At 42.4% G+C, this 13,532-nt stretch overlaps 1 protein-coding gene across 2 annotated transcripts in view; it reads left to right on the top strand.

Moving 5' to 3' along the window:
- LOC138789053 (regulator of G-protein signaling 5-like) overlaps positions 1 to 5,856 on the top strand; it is a 78,935-nt gene extending 73,079 nt beyond the window's left edge. For both annotated transcript variants that reach the window (XM_069967572.1, XM_069967573.1), the window contains exon 5: positions 3,715 to 5,856. In XM_069967572.1, the coding sequence (XP_069823673.1) occupies positions 3,715 to 3,876 (162 nt within the window). In that variant the 3' untranslated portion in view covers positions 3,877 to 5,856. The remainder of the gene's footprint in view (positions 1 to 3,714) is intronic.
- Positions 5,857 to 13,532: the final 7,676 nt, after the last annotated feature.

Genomic DNA, 13,532 nt, shown 5'->3' with positions numbered 1-13,532 from the left:
AGTATTCCTATACAGTATAGACAATTCCATAATCAGAGCTTGGCCAAGGCCTTCCTTCTGGGAACAGGCAAGGTATCCCTCTCTATGCTGTTACACTGGGATATATTTTAGGCTTCTATTAGATTTCTTATTTTACAAATCAAAGTTGCAGGATGGTGCAAAGGGTTCCGTGAATGTCGGGAAGTCAGGAGTGTGTTAACCAACTTACACAGTGGGCTCAGTCTCACTACCAGTGGCCAGTGATGTGGTGGAACCTATATGCCCTCTAGAATTCCGGATCAAGACTGCAAGAGGGCACCCAGGGCAAATGCAAGTTCTTTACAATTGCCCCATGCTCCTGATAGCTTCAGACTATAATATATGCTCTTTATTATAAATAGGACTGAGACCACAGACTAAAACCCGTCTGTAACCTAGCACGTGAAATCCCCCTAGTTTCCCAGTCCATTCCACATTCTGCTAATAATATCCCAAGTGCTCGGTGTTTATATTGTGCCGAATATCCCCGAAGCTTCCCGCAGAATAGGGATGAGTTCCAGTCTATTCCTCCCCCAAGGATAATAAAATGCATATAAAGACCATGACACTTGCCCCGGTTACCATGAAAACCTCAGAGATTACCCATAAAGTCTGAGAGGTTTACGCCGATCCAGGATGGGGGTCGCGGCGTCTGTTCATTTTTCAAGTTTGACCTTTTTTACATGGAAGCTTCAGGGCTATAATACGACTCTATAACAGGCAAACGTCAGATATTCTGCATATGTATATTAGGATGTGAGTACAGACATATTATCATTTTATGTATCTTTTTTTTTATGTATTTTTGTGCAATTATATTTATTATGACCCCACTGGGACTTTATAAAACCGTATCAGCAGTATGTCGTGCAATGCAATGATTGTCAATGTTTTTTGGTGGCACAACTTTGCAAAGTAAGGCTGGGTCCACACTGCGTTTTTGCAGTCTCTTTAACATATATGTTTTAGGGGGGGTGCAATAAGCCTAAGGTCGGCCGGTACTACACTACACATTCCGGTGTGCCCGAATTCCAATTCACCATATTCAGTGAATAGTGGCTGCATACAACTTACATGTCGGGATTCCATAGCAGTTAAAGCGATCGGCTAATTCATAACGTCCGTGGTTGCAAAACTGCCATTATGGCCGTTTAATGAATTTATACGTTGTGTGAACTTAGCCTAAGGGCCCTATTCAATGGGACAATTATCGTTCAGATTATCGTTAAGTCGTTCGAATCTAAGCCATAATCGTTCGGTTGAATAGCAGTCCGGTCGTTTGCAGTACTGACGAACGCAATAGCGAGGACAAGAACGATCATAAGTAACGATTATTGTTTCATGTTAACTATTCAACTATTTCAGGTCTTTCGCAATAGCGGTAGTTTGAAATCGTTTATCGTTAACGATTATGCGAACGATAATTGTCCCATGGAATAGGGCCCTAAGGCTTTGTTCACACTGCGTTTTTGCAGTGCTTTTTTTTTCATCTATTTTATGCATAAAAAGGATGTATTTGTGTGCATCCATTTTGATCTGTTTTTCCATTGACTTCAATTATAAAGAAAAATGGATCAAAATGCATCTTTTTTTAGCGTACACAAAACGTGGTCGATGCACACAAATACATCTGTTTTTTCATCCTTTTTATGCAAAAACCATATGAAAAACGGTTGAAAAACTTGTGTGCATGGATTTTGATGCATTTTTTTTTTACTTCCATTACAGAACACTACTTGCTCTTTCAGGGAAGAAATGCCAGGCTTACGCAATGGTATTTTATGCCTTCTTCTTCTCTCTGCATGGTACAGTGTGTTCAGAACGTCAGATATCATTGACAAAACCAAAGAGTTGCACAAAGAAAATTTCTTTAAGTGAATGTCAGTGGGAAACCACTTTGTTAACAGCTCAGCTGATATTCCACTAAAGTACATTTATAGGCTATAGAAAATACACAGCGGGTTCCACAATCTAATCCTTCATATTAGCCTATCACATGTCAGGGACATGCACAGATATGTGGACAAAGGGTTTTTTCCTTAATAGCAATTGAATTGACCCTCCAACCCCCATGACAAAGCTTACAAAGAATCATTGTGTATCTGGCTTCTAGAGATGAGCACCACTGGAACATGCTCGAGTCCGATCGTCCAGAATTTGAATAACGATGGCTGAAGAAGTTGGATGCATCCCTAGGGAATCTGGGATTCTGTGGATACAGATGTAGGCCATAAACTGTATCCATGTTTTCCAGGTATTCAAATGCCAAAGAATCGGACTCGAGCATGCTTGAGTTGCAGTCATCTCTGCCAGTCTTCAACTGGTATCAACTCCAGAGTCCATCAGCAAGTTATATGGGCCTGACATTGGGACAAAAGGAGAAGTCTGTCCGAATCACATTTTTATCAGGCTGCAGGGGAAGGGGAGAGAGCAACAATGAAGCATTGCTTACCTCTCCCATTTCTCGCGATGCACCGCCTAACCGGCCCCGGGCCCAGTTGTCCTGACTGATGGACAGTGTACTTAGCCAATCAGTGACTGGAGTGGCCTCAGTCACTGACTGACTGAGCAGCCAGTCCACCAGTTGGGTTGTGACATCTGCAGTGCCGTAGATCCCAAAACCGACGGAGATCCGGCCCTGAAGAGGCACGGGGAGAGGTGAGTTAATACCTTATGTTACTTCCCGCCTTTTTTAAAAACAACCCGAAGGCCAGACTTCTCCTTTAAGCGTTCATACTATTTGGCTTGTCTGTCTTTGATCCTGGCCTGGATCATCATAGGTGCCTTTCCATTACCAATGGCCACAGTTTTAGCCAAAGAACACATACTACGCTTGATCTTAACCAAAAGCCAGAGAAGTGTCATAGCTCCTGGTCAATACAGGACACTGGCTGGTTGAGAGGCCGAAATTATATATAAATGACCTCTTCTCCTGAAGAGAGAAAAGTTCTGATGCCTCCTAATCTAAGTAACCTCCCTATATGTCAATGTCTGATCCATTAAAGACCCTTAAAACATTACTAGGGATTTAGCCAAAACAAAATGTCTTCCAAAAAAGAAGAGTAACTATCTGGAGACAGCTGTTTAAGGCATTTGCTTTCCTTCTAGAAGAAAATTACTTTGCATATATTTTCCCAGAAAGCATTGCCTGTACGTCTCCCTAACCCAGCAGGGGGTCTCTGCCAAGGAAAAACAATCATTCCCAGAAGTAGTAACTTTAAAGGTATCAGAGCCTTGTGGTTACAGAGAAGTTTTCTAGTGATTGGTGCCATCAGCCTTGGCTGTATTCATAGTGGATGTCCTTAATAATTGGTTCTTTGGTATAGGGGTCTGTTTATGGCCATCAGGTTTTGCAATCCCAGCTTCTCAATGAATAACAGATTTTTGGTGGACATTGGGCAGTGGGCAGCACAAGTGGAACCCAAGAGCCTAAGGGGTTCTCCCTATGCTTCAGTGAAGGGTGTCCATCAATCCCTGACCCTTAAAGGTGCCTTCTTACATGGAGCGCTTGAGTTGAACTGCATCTTTGTTTTTAGGCACGGAGATGGTCGAACTTGATGGACATGTGTCTTTTTATATTTTTTAACCGTACCAACTGTATAAATATGTAAGATACAAGAAATGCTGAAAGTTTTTTTTAAATCCACTAGTATTTGTAGGAGAAACTCCTAAACTTTGCATTACTTGTTTTCACAGGTCAACATTGACCACTTCACCAAAGCTGTGACCATGAAGAACCTGGTGGAACCATCATCCTCAAGTTTTGACCTTGCCCAGAAGAAGATCTTTGCGCTTATGGAGAAGGACACTCTGCCCAGATTTATCCGCTCAGATGTCTATCAGGAACTAGTGAAGTAGCAGTGTGAGAGAGCTGTGCAGTGCACCCCCAGCACACTTTGGGGATTTATACTCGGGTTTGCTGGTCTGTTGTTTCTGCAGTCGCTTTTTTTTTATGGGCCTTTCAATTGACTGTTGTTGCCAATCTGTCCATTATTTTACAGGCCATAGAGAGTCTGCACAACTTCTGTTAGTCATATATAGTGCAAAAAAAAATAAGTTATCCAATTTATTTTACTTAACAAGTTTTTGATGACGTGAGTAGTTGTAGGAAACCATACCTAGTGGACGTTTGCTCTGTTAACTCTACTGCCCCACTTGTCCCATAGGATTTCAAGAGAGAACATTACACAACAGGTCATGGATAAGTAAAAGAAGCCATGTTGTAATACACCCAGGGGAAGGGGATATTTTTAGTCAGAGCAGCAATTTATTTGTGCCATGCAACTAAATGACCTGGAAAATGATCACAAAATAACTATTGGATTGGAGCCAAGGTTAAATGGAACTCATCGAGGCCTTGATCAGCATCGGAGAGTATTCCTGATGAATGCCCTCTTCATGCTGATCATGAGTCAGGGTGTGTTCACCTTAAAAACATCTCAAAGAGCTCCTGTGTCGACCTCAGGAGAAGCGGAAGTTCTGAGGGCAGCTGGTTGCCGTAGAACGTAACCTATTTAGTATACATAGGCACATTCCTTACTAATTCGTGAGTCAACACTTGCTGACCATGTAATGCTTCGACTTTCCTAACAATAAAACGCATAGTAATTATCCCCTCTAACGTTACAGTAGAGTTATTAAAACACTAGCATGTATAATGCATGAACACGTCCTAGTGGCCTGCAGAGACTGTTACAGCAAGTTATTTTCTGAAGGCAATACTTACCCAACTAGGGCCTGTAGGATAAGTATTCGTAAAGGAGACATGTTGTAAGGTTCCGGGAATGGGGTGAAAAGCTTACAGAGAGGTATGAAAAGGGATGGGTGGTTTCAAAAAGTACAGGATGACCTACATTTATTTACATGGAGATGGGTATAATGGTGTTCGGACTTTGGGATAGGTGGGCCTTATGTGTTAAGGTGGCATGGAAAGTTCCAGGTAATGTAAATGGAACTCAAGGGATGGCTACTCCAGACGGGCCAGACTAAATTTTTACATCTGAGACTGTAACACTTCAAAAGTAGTTCCAGGTAATGTAAATGGAATTCAACGGATGGCTATTCCAGACGGGCCAAACTAAATTACATCTGGGACTGTAACACTTCAAAACTACTAATTTGCTTAGAGAGTACTTAAAGACTATCACAGGTAACGCAATTTACTATTTTGTTTGGCAATTGCTTTTGAAGGAAGTAATCCCTATAATAAAATATACATCACAAGATGGCCTCATAGCCCTGAGCATGAGCAGGACATATCCCAAATTTGAATGTAAAGAAGAAACATAAGATAAAAAAATATAAGATTTAGTTCTTTCCATTGAGGTTTAAGATCTGAGTTCATTCAGATATCCTGAGACAGTCAGGATATTGGCTGGTAGGTGTCCATCCTGACCTTTCTCAAAGCCAGTCATCAAGGTTAATGTATAGCAGAAAGGTAAGGATGGACACATCTATGTTCTGACTGGTCAGAGTTGCCAACTCCATGCATAGCGTCATCTCCTAAATCACGGACCACAAATGTACGACGTTCTGTCAAGTGTTAAACCCGATTAGGTCTCCTACACAATGAACAGCCTGTACATGAGGGATCCTTTCTGTAAGGCAGGCACATGGGCTGCAGAATTGTTTTACGTGCAACCTAGGATAGTAATTTATATGGACATTATGGAAACACAGCTCAGATTTTCATCTTGTAGATGCGGAATAAAAGCAAATGCATGCATTCCCTTTAGACCTTGTAAGAGTCTCTGCTCGGACTGGTTCGGTATGAGGGGGCATTGTTTGTCTTTGATTATGAGTTGTTTTTCTTAAATAAAATGTATAAAACTTGAGTTACATGATGGCCGTCTTGAAATCCTTGTCGCATAAGAGTATCAATCACAAGTATGCAATGTGGGTGGTCATCCTGTGAGTCTATCGGTGGGTAGGTTGTATTCTAGTAAATATTGGTCCAGAGGAAATACTTTTGTCTCCATTGCTTATGGTCAACACCAGTTATAGTTTAGTTGGGTATGAAAAGTTACAGCTAGAGATGAGTGAACGTCAAGTTTAAGTCCAGGTTTGGCTACTTTTTTGAACCCAGACACTCGGCATTTAACTCTCCATGTCTGGAACAGTTGGTTGTCATCCTCAGGAGTCCTGGAAAACCTGGATACAGCCATAGGCTATAGCCATACTTTTCTGGCAGTCTTAGGGCAGCAACCAACTTTCAGATGTGGGGAGTTAAGTGCTGAATGTTCATGTTCGAAAAAAGTTGCCAAACCTGGATTTAAACTTGAAGTTCATTCATCTCTAGTTACAGCCAGTCTCTACCGCACATAGGGCTCGTATACAGCTGAATTAGTATTCCTGGATTTATATATGACTATGATTTGGGATTTTTCTTCTAATTCCACTTCAGGTTGCTTGGCAACCACTTTCCTTCCTAGCTGGGTGACTACTATTTGAGTACATGCCACTGCGTTCTCCAAATGGTCACTAAATCTTCTATCCGATGTACAAGAAACTCCATATCCACATTACATGGCTTATTTTAAAGAACTTTTAAGTTAACTAGCAGGAAAAACTATAGGTTTAGGTAAAACATACTAAAAAGCAAAAGAAGAAGGAAAATTTATGATTATATAGGGGGATCTGTAAGGCTATGTCCACACTGAATGAAAACGTTGTGGATTATCCGGCCCAGATTAGTGGGTAGAAAGTCCACAAAGGACTAATCTTCTGCTGCTCCGATGATAGACCTTCCATGGTGCCCTGCAGGGTCTTTCTGCTGCTCCCATGATAGACCTTCCATGGTGCCCTGCAGGGTCTTTCTGCTGCTCCCATGATAGGCCTGCCCTGGTGCCCTGCAGGGTCTTTCTGCTGCTCCCATGATAGGCATGCCCTGGTGCCCTGCAGGGTCTTTCTGCTGCTCCCATGATAGGCATGCTCTGGTGCCCTAGAAAGTCTCAGTTTACTGGTCCTTACGAATGATGTGTCGAGACATGATCATTGCAGCCAATCACAAGCTTCAGTGGTCACACGTGTTGGGGGTCATCACTTGAGTTAGAAGTACAAGCAGCAGCTGGGGAAATCAGGGAAAGCTTGGCATAGGGGCAGCAGAAGGTGAGTAAATATTAGGCGTTTGAATCCACAATAAGATCAAAAAATTGGTGAATTTGTACAACCATGTGGACATCACCCAACAGTTTTGAATCCGGTGAGATGTAACAAGGTTACACAACACATAAAACTATAATGTGATTAGCGTCTTACCCATAGAAGGCTCATCATCCATCAAATCCAATCAGAATTAGCCAGTCGGCTACTTATAAGGCAGGACACCTTGGCAATAACAGGAAATAATCCCAATATTTTAACGCTTTTGCTTTTGGAATGGGTTTATGGGAGTTCTGCACAGCTCCGTAACCTGCACATTGAGACGGTGTGTCTTCCACATGGTTTATTTTTCGCAGTATGTTATATGTATTCTTGCTTTGTAGGAGAAATGCCAATGTAATGTGTTGTACGAGGTTTCGTAGTCCTTAGACATCTAGACAAAACTTCATGTACCGTACAAAAAGAGAAAAAAAAAGTCCAAAAAAGAGTAAAGCACTTTTAATGGGGTGATCAGGTATTATTTGTTCGGTAGACTGCCCTGTAGAAGAAGCCCAGTAGTAAGAGATGTAGGAGGGTTGATTTATGGAGAATGGAATGGGATCACTGTCAGCCAACATGAGACCCATCTCGAAGGTTTAAGATGTCCATGGTGAGAAATGGCTGCTGAAAAAGAGGTAGCTATGTACTGGTGACTAGTATAGTATATTAATAGGTGATATGCTAAGTCGGGTTTTTAGGGTTATATCAGAAGGAACATGCCCCTCATCTTGCCCAATGGTTACCAGTTGGGTTCACCTGTGTAAACGCTACAGCCCTATTACATTGTTGACCGAAAACATATCCATCAAAGTTTATTGGGTGGCTAAACTATCCTTCGGCCATAGCCCAACATTCAGTAGTGTCTACAACGAATGATAAATACCGATCTATTCTCCATCTGTCAAAAAGTCATCAACAAAGCCGAATCCAAAACGCACCCTTGTTTCTTTGAACCATATTATAATAGTTTGGTTTTACACTGGAAAGATTACAATACCAATGTCTTCTGTAGGTTAAAGTGGGCAGATTTGTTGAAAAAATTAATTTATTTAAATGGGGCTTGCCAAAATCCAAGTTTTTGTTGCCAAAATTCGGAATTTGTTGCCAACATTCAGCCCATTCAGAATTTTTTGCAACCAATCTGTTGCATGTGAATTCACCCTTAAAGGTTACAGTAGGGATGGGGAACCTACTACTCTTCAGCTGTTGCAAAACTACACTTCTCATCATGTCTGGACAGCCAAAGCCAAAGGCATGATGGGAATTGTAGTTTGGTAACAGCTGGAGGGACGAAGATTTCCCATCCCTGGGTTACAGTATGTGAACCTATGCATGCAAATGTTTACCTCTCCAATGCACAGACACCTGTCATGTGTTTTACATCTGATCCTTCCTCTACTGTTGGTTGGCAAGGAAAAGTAGCGGTGGTATCACATGACTTGCAGGTTAACGCTGGCCATACATCAGCCAAATGGCACTTCTTCTGTTACCTATTCTTACAATCCTTACATACACATGGGTGTATATTCTGAACAGGCCGAGGAGACTAAGTTGCCACCCAAAACCTCTGGTGACGGCTTATCTCCCCAAGAACCTAAAGGATTGGACATTTTGATATCCAACATTGCCAACCCTTCTCTCAACATCTGCCATCAATAGCTCCACCAATGGCTCCAGCCAATCTTAATCTATTATATATGGCCAGTTGTAGACGATAGGATCTGTATGCATATGGAGGCACATATCATATAATATGCCCATACTATCAATCCTTGTGTGGTGAAATTCAGTAGCTGGACACTGATTTTATCCCCACTGGTACATGGACTTACGAATAACTCTACAAAGCAAAGATGGCGTCTCCTACATATATAACAGCCAATCTGTCACCTCGCTTCACCCTCATATACATTATCTGCACCTGAGTGATTATACTGATGAGCTTCTAATCATTCCCGTGATGATTCCATCCATTCCACCGCCAGGTCTGACAGACAGGAGGGCGTCTCACCATAGATCTTCAGGACTGCATTGGCTGCACATCACCTAGCAGAATGAATACTATTAATGCAAAAAAAAAGGCAATTTTTGCAGCCGGGTTTAATGTCACCTACAACAAGAGCTTTGCTTGTTATAGATGGTATAATCAATCTCACCGTATTATTCAACAAATTTATTTGCTACCATTGTGACATGACAGAGAGGAATTTTCTAAAGCTAATGGAAATGTATCAGCTCAACGGCTCAGATTTAAAGGGGTTGTTCACAAAAAAGAATTCTGTCAAATCAAAAGTGCTAGAGATCTGTCATTTACTTCTATTAAAAAAATAAAAAAAAATCTCAAATCTTCCAATACTTATCAGCTGCTGTACGTCTTGCAGGAAGTGGTGTATTTTTTCCAGTCTGGAGAGCAGGAGAGGTTTCCTGTAGGTATTTGCTGCTGCTTTGGACAGTTCCTGACATGGACAGAGGTGGCAGCAGAGAGCACTGTGTCAGACTGCAAAGAATATGCCACTTCCTGCAGGATATACAGCAGCTGATAAGTACTGGAAGGCTGGAGATTTTTTTTAATAGAAGTAAATTACAAATCTGTATACGTTTCTGATACCAGTTGATTTGAAAGAATTATTTTTTTTTTTGTGAACTACCCCTTTATGAAATACATGTTACATGTGATGGTATCAGCGTTACGATATAACGTCGTCTATGTAACATATTCATTTATTTTCTAGAAGAAAAAAAAAATTGCCTATTCCACGTCTGTAAATCATTCGCTAGACTTCTAGCACTGCGTAGATCTGAAGTCATAGGGGGAAACACACAACACTTGACATTTCAAGTCGCCTGTTTGCTCGGTAACCAGGGAAGGGACGCCGCGCTCGCTGATCCAGAGTAATAAATAAAATTAGGCGCCGGCAGTAAAATGTTCGGCGCCCGCACTCCTGCTACTAGATCAACCTTGTTTAAACCTTCCCGCGGAGAACCATTAAAGTCTATCAAGTGCAGACTCCCTTTATCATTCGGACACAGATACACAATCTCCCATTATTACAGCACTTGATGCGTTGGTCCCTCCCAGGTACTCGGAGAAGGTTATAAACACTGCAGTGACTAGCTGTACTGTAAGAGCCAGAAACATGTTTCCTCTCTAAAACTTGGGTTAGAAACATTGCCAGGTTATTTCCTGGATCACAAAATGTTCCCCTCCAAATATCTTCGCATACCTAAAAAGGTCAGGGAGAGAGTCAGAAAGACATTGATGAACTGAAATCATCTCTGTGTTATGTTTTCCTATTGCTAGGCAATTGCAAAGTATCCAAATAGGACTACGACCACGTGGAGCATAGAGTCTGTACTCTATCCAGCTGGTGTATGGAGTCTTAAAGGCTCTATGCTCAATGGGAAGAAAATATGCAAATTAGCTCTCCTCCAGGAAAAAGACAATGGTCTCTCTGGCGCCACCTATAGGTAGCGACCCTGTAAGAACATGACAAAGGTCATCAGTAAAACCAATATCCTGCTCTGTACTGACAAAGGGTAAGAGCTCCCGAAACAGAACATCTGCCTTTGCTAATATCCCTTGTCATGTTTTAAGGCTCTTACATGAATCAGACACGTGGGGGACTATTTAAAGAGAAAGCTGGTGTATAAAGAGTTCCAAATGTGTTCTGCAATTTTTTTTTTTACTATTTTCTTTATATGCCAGAAAACTGTGATGTGATGGGTGATAAATTCCCCTTGTTACACTTCCATACAGCTACCTATAGGTGTCACTAGAGAGAGAGAGTTTTCTCCCTTATGGAGGAGGGCTAGTTTCCGTACGAGTAGGTAGCACAGAAATGACGATCTTAAAGGGGTTATGGATTTATCTGGAATTAGGAAAAAATGGATTGTGGTGTGCCCTATTGGGTGGTGTATTTCTCCCATATGATCAATACACCATAAAGAAACACATAGAGTATCAATGGAAAATAAGCTATCCCACATATGGGAATCAGATGGATATAGCTAATGTTGAGGTGCAGCCATTCAGCTACTGAGGGTCGCCCCCATCTCTGCTGTCTCCTGGCGGAATGTGATGGTGATATGTTGCATGTTCTGTATATGGATTAATACTTCACTATCTATCTGGCTACTGTTATATATATATATATATATATATATATATATATATATACACACAATGTAACACTGCATGAGAAATAAATAGTAATGAGCAGCTTTGTGTTTGTGTGATCCGTGCTGGCGGGAGCAAGTAAGAAGATGCAGCCATGTATTAGATAGGGGGCGAAGCAGATGAGTCCTGGTGTCAGCACAGGACTAACCCGAGCAAGTGTCGGGGCCAACAGCGCCTCTAGGGGCCCAGAGAGGGAGAGGGAACCCGTGTTCTAGTGCTCAGGCCGCTTACTGTAGTGTAGGGTGAGCGCAGAACATCAGAAGACACAGGAGAGGGAAGAGGACCTGCACAGAGAGAGAAAAAGGTGAAGGACCTGATCACATGATCCGAAGGTCCTTAACCTTACATTGTGGAGAGCAGCCTGACAGAGAGGAAGAGGGAGAAGACTGAGATGTAAGTGCTGTGTGTCAGTGTCTGAGTGTGTCAGAGTCAGTCAGTGTCTGTGTCAGTAAATGTCAGTAAGTCAGTCAGTCAGTCAGTGGCAGTCAGTGGCTGTGTCAGGCAGTCAGAGTCAGTCAGTCAGTCAGTGTCTGAGTGTGTCAGCCAATCAGTGTCAGTCTATGGCTGTGTCAGTACTGTGTGTTTGTGTATGTTAGTGGTGTCTTAAGTGATTGTGTGGATGATGGGTGGACAGTGGATGGAGGAGGGGCCCGCTAAGGCTCTGTCACATGAGGGCCCTCGAAAACCTGAAGCCGGCCCTGCCTGATGTGACTGGCCGTGTACTCGGGGGCCCGGATGTCATCGATCACCACAAGGAATACAGGCACTGCGCTGATTTTAGATTGTGTGTGTACAGTAATTGTGGCTTTCGGATCAGCTGTGATGAGAGGCGTAAAAACCATCACACAGGTCCATTACTGAGGCCCATGGAGGCAGCAGGTATGTATACTCTGAAGGGTGGAGCAACATGGAAACCACATCAGTGCCCACTACGTTCTTATACGCATGAAGAGTCCCAGCAGTTTTCTCTACCTGATTGTGATGGATCAGATTTATATTTTTCTGAGGCCAAAATGGATCCATCCGAACCAATTTTGATCGGGATCACTTTTTGTCAGTAGTCAATCCATGCAAAATACAGATCAATCACACATCACATTCTCCTGGTACCCGACCACAGACCTTTTGCATACAGTGACTGTTTAAGGGTTACACCAACCGGGCATTAATGGCGGCAGGCGGCACAACCTACAAGTGTGCAGGATCTACAAGCCAAGCTGTAACATCTGAGGGCGAATGTGCTGAAGTACTGTACACCATATAGAACCTGTATCCTCCATGTTTAACCGTACCTCATCCTGTATCACTCATTCCCAATCGTATCTCATCCTGTATCTCTTATGCCCAACCGTATCTCATCTTGGATCCTCCATGTTCAGTCGTATCTCATCCTGTATCTCTTATGCCCAACCGTATCTCATCCTGTATCCTCCGTGTCCAACCGTATCTCTTCCTGTATCCTCCATGTCCAACTGTATCTTATCCTGTATCCTTTATGTCCAACCGTATCTCATCCGGTATCCTCCATGTCCAACGGTATCTCATCTTGGATCCTCCATGTTCAGTCGTATCTCATCCTGTATCTCTAATGCCCAACCGTATCTCATCCTGTATCCTCAATGTACAACCGCATCTCATCCTGTATCCTCCATGTCCACCCGTATCTTATCCTGTATCCTTTATGTCCAACCGTATCTCATCCTGTATCCTCCATGTCCAACGGTATCTCATCCTGTATCCTCCATGTCCAACGGTATCTCATCCTGTATCCTCCATGTCCAACCGTATCTCATCCTGTATCCTTCATGTCCAACCGTATCTTATGCTGTATCTCCCATCTTCTTTACATCCCCTATCTCTAATGTCCAACTGTATCTTATCCTGTATCCTTTATGTCCAAACCATTTCCCATATTGTATCCTCGATGTCCAACCGTATCTCATCCGTTATCCTCCATGTCCAACTGTATCTCATCCTGTATCCTCCATGTTCAGTCGTATCTCATCCTGTATCTCTAATGCCCAACCGTATCTCATCCGTTATCCTCCATGTCCAACTGTATCTCATCCTGTATCCTCCATGTTCAGTCGTATCTCATTATGTATCTCTAATGCCCAACCGTATCTCATCCTGTATCCTCCATGTCCAACCGTATCTCATCCTGTATCCTCCATGTCCAACCGTATCTTATCCTGTA

The sequence above is a fragment of the Dendropsophus ebraccatus genome, chromosome 4, assembly GCF_027789765.1.
Source record: "Dendropsophus ebraccatus isolate aDenEbr1 chromosome 4, aDenEbr1.pat, whole genome shotgun sequence".
NCBI classification, from domain to species: Eukaryota; Metazoa; Chordata; class Amphibia; order Anura; family Hylidae; genus Dendropsophus; species Dendropsophus ebraccatus.
This window is presented reverse-complemented; position numbering and strand designations above follow the sequence as displayed.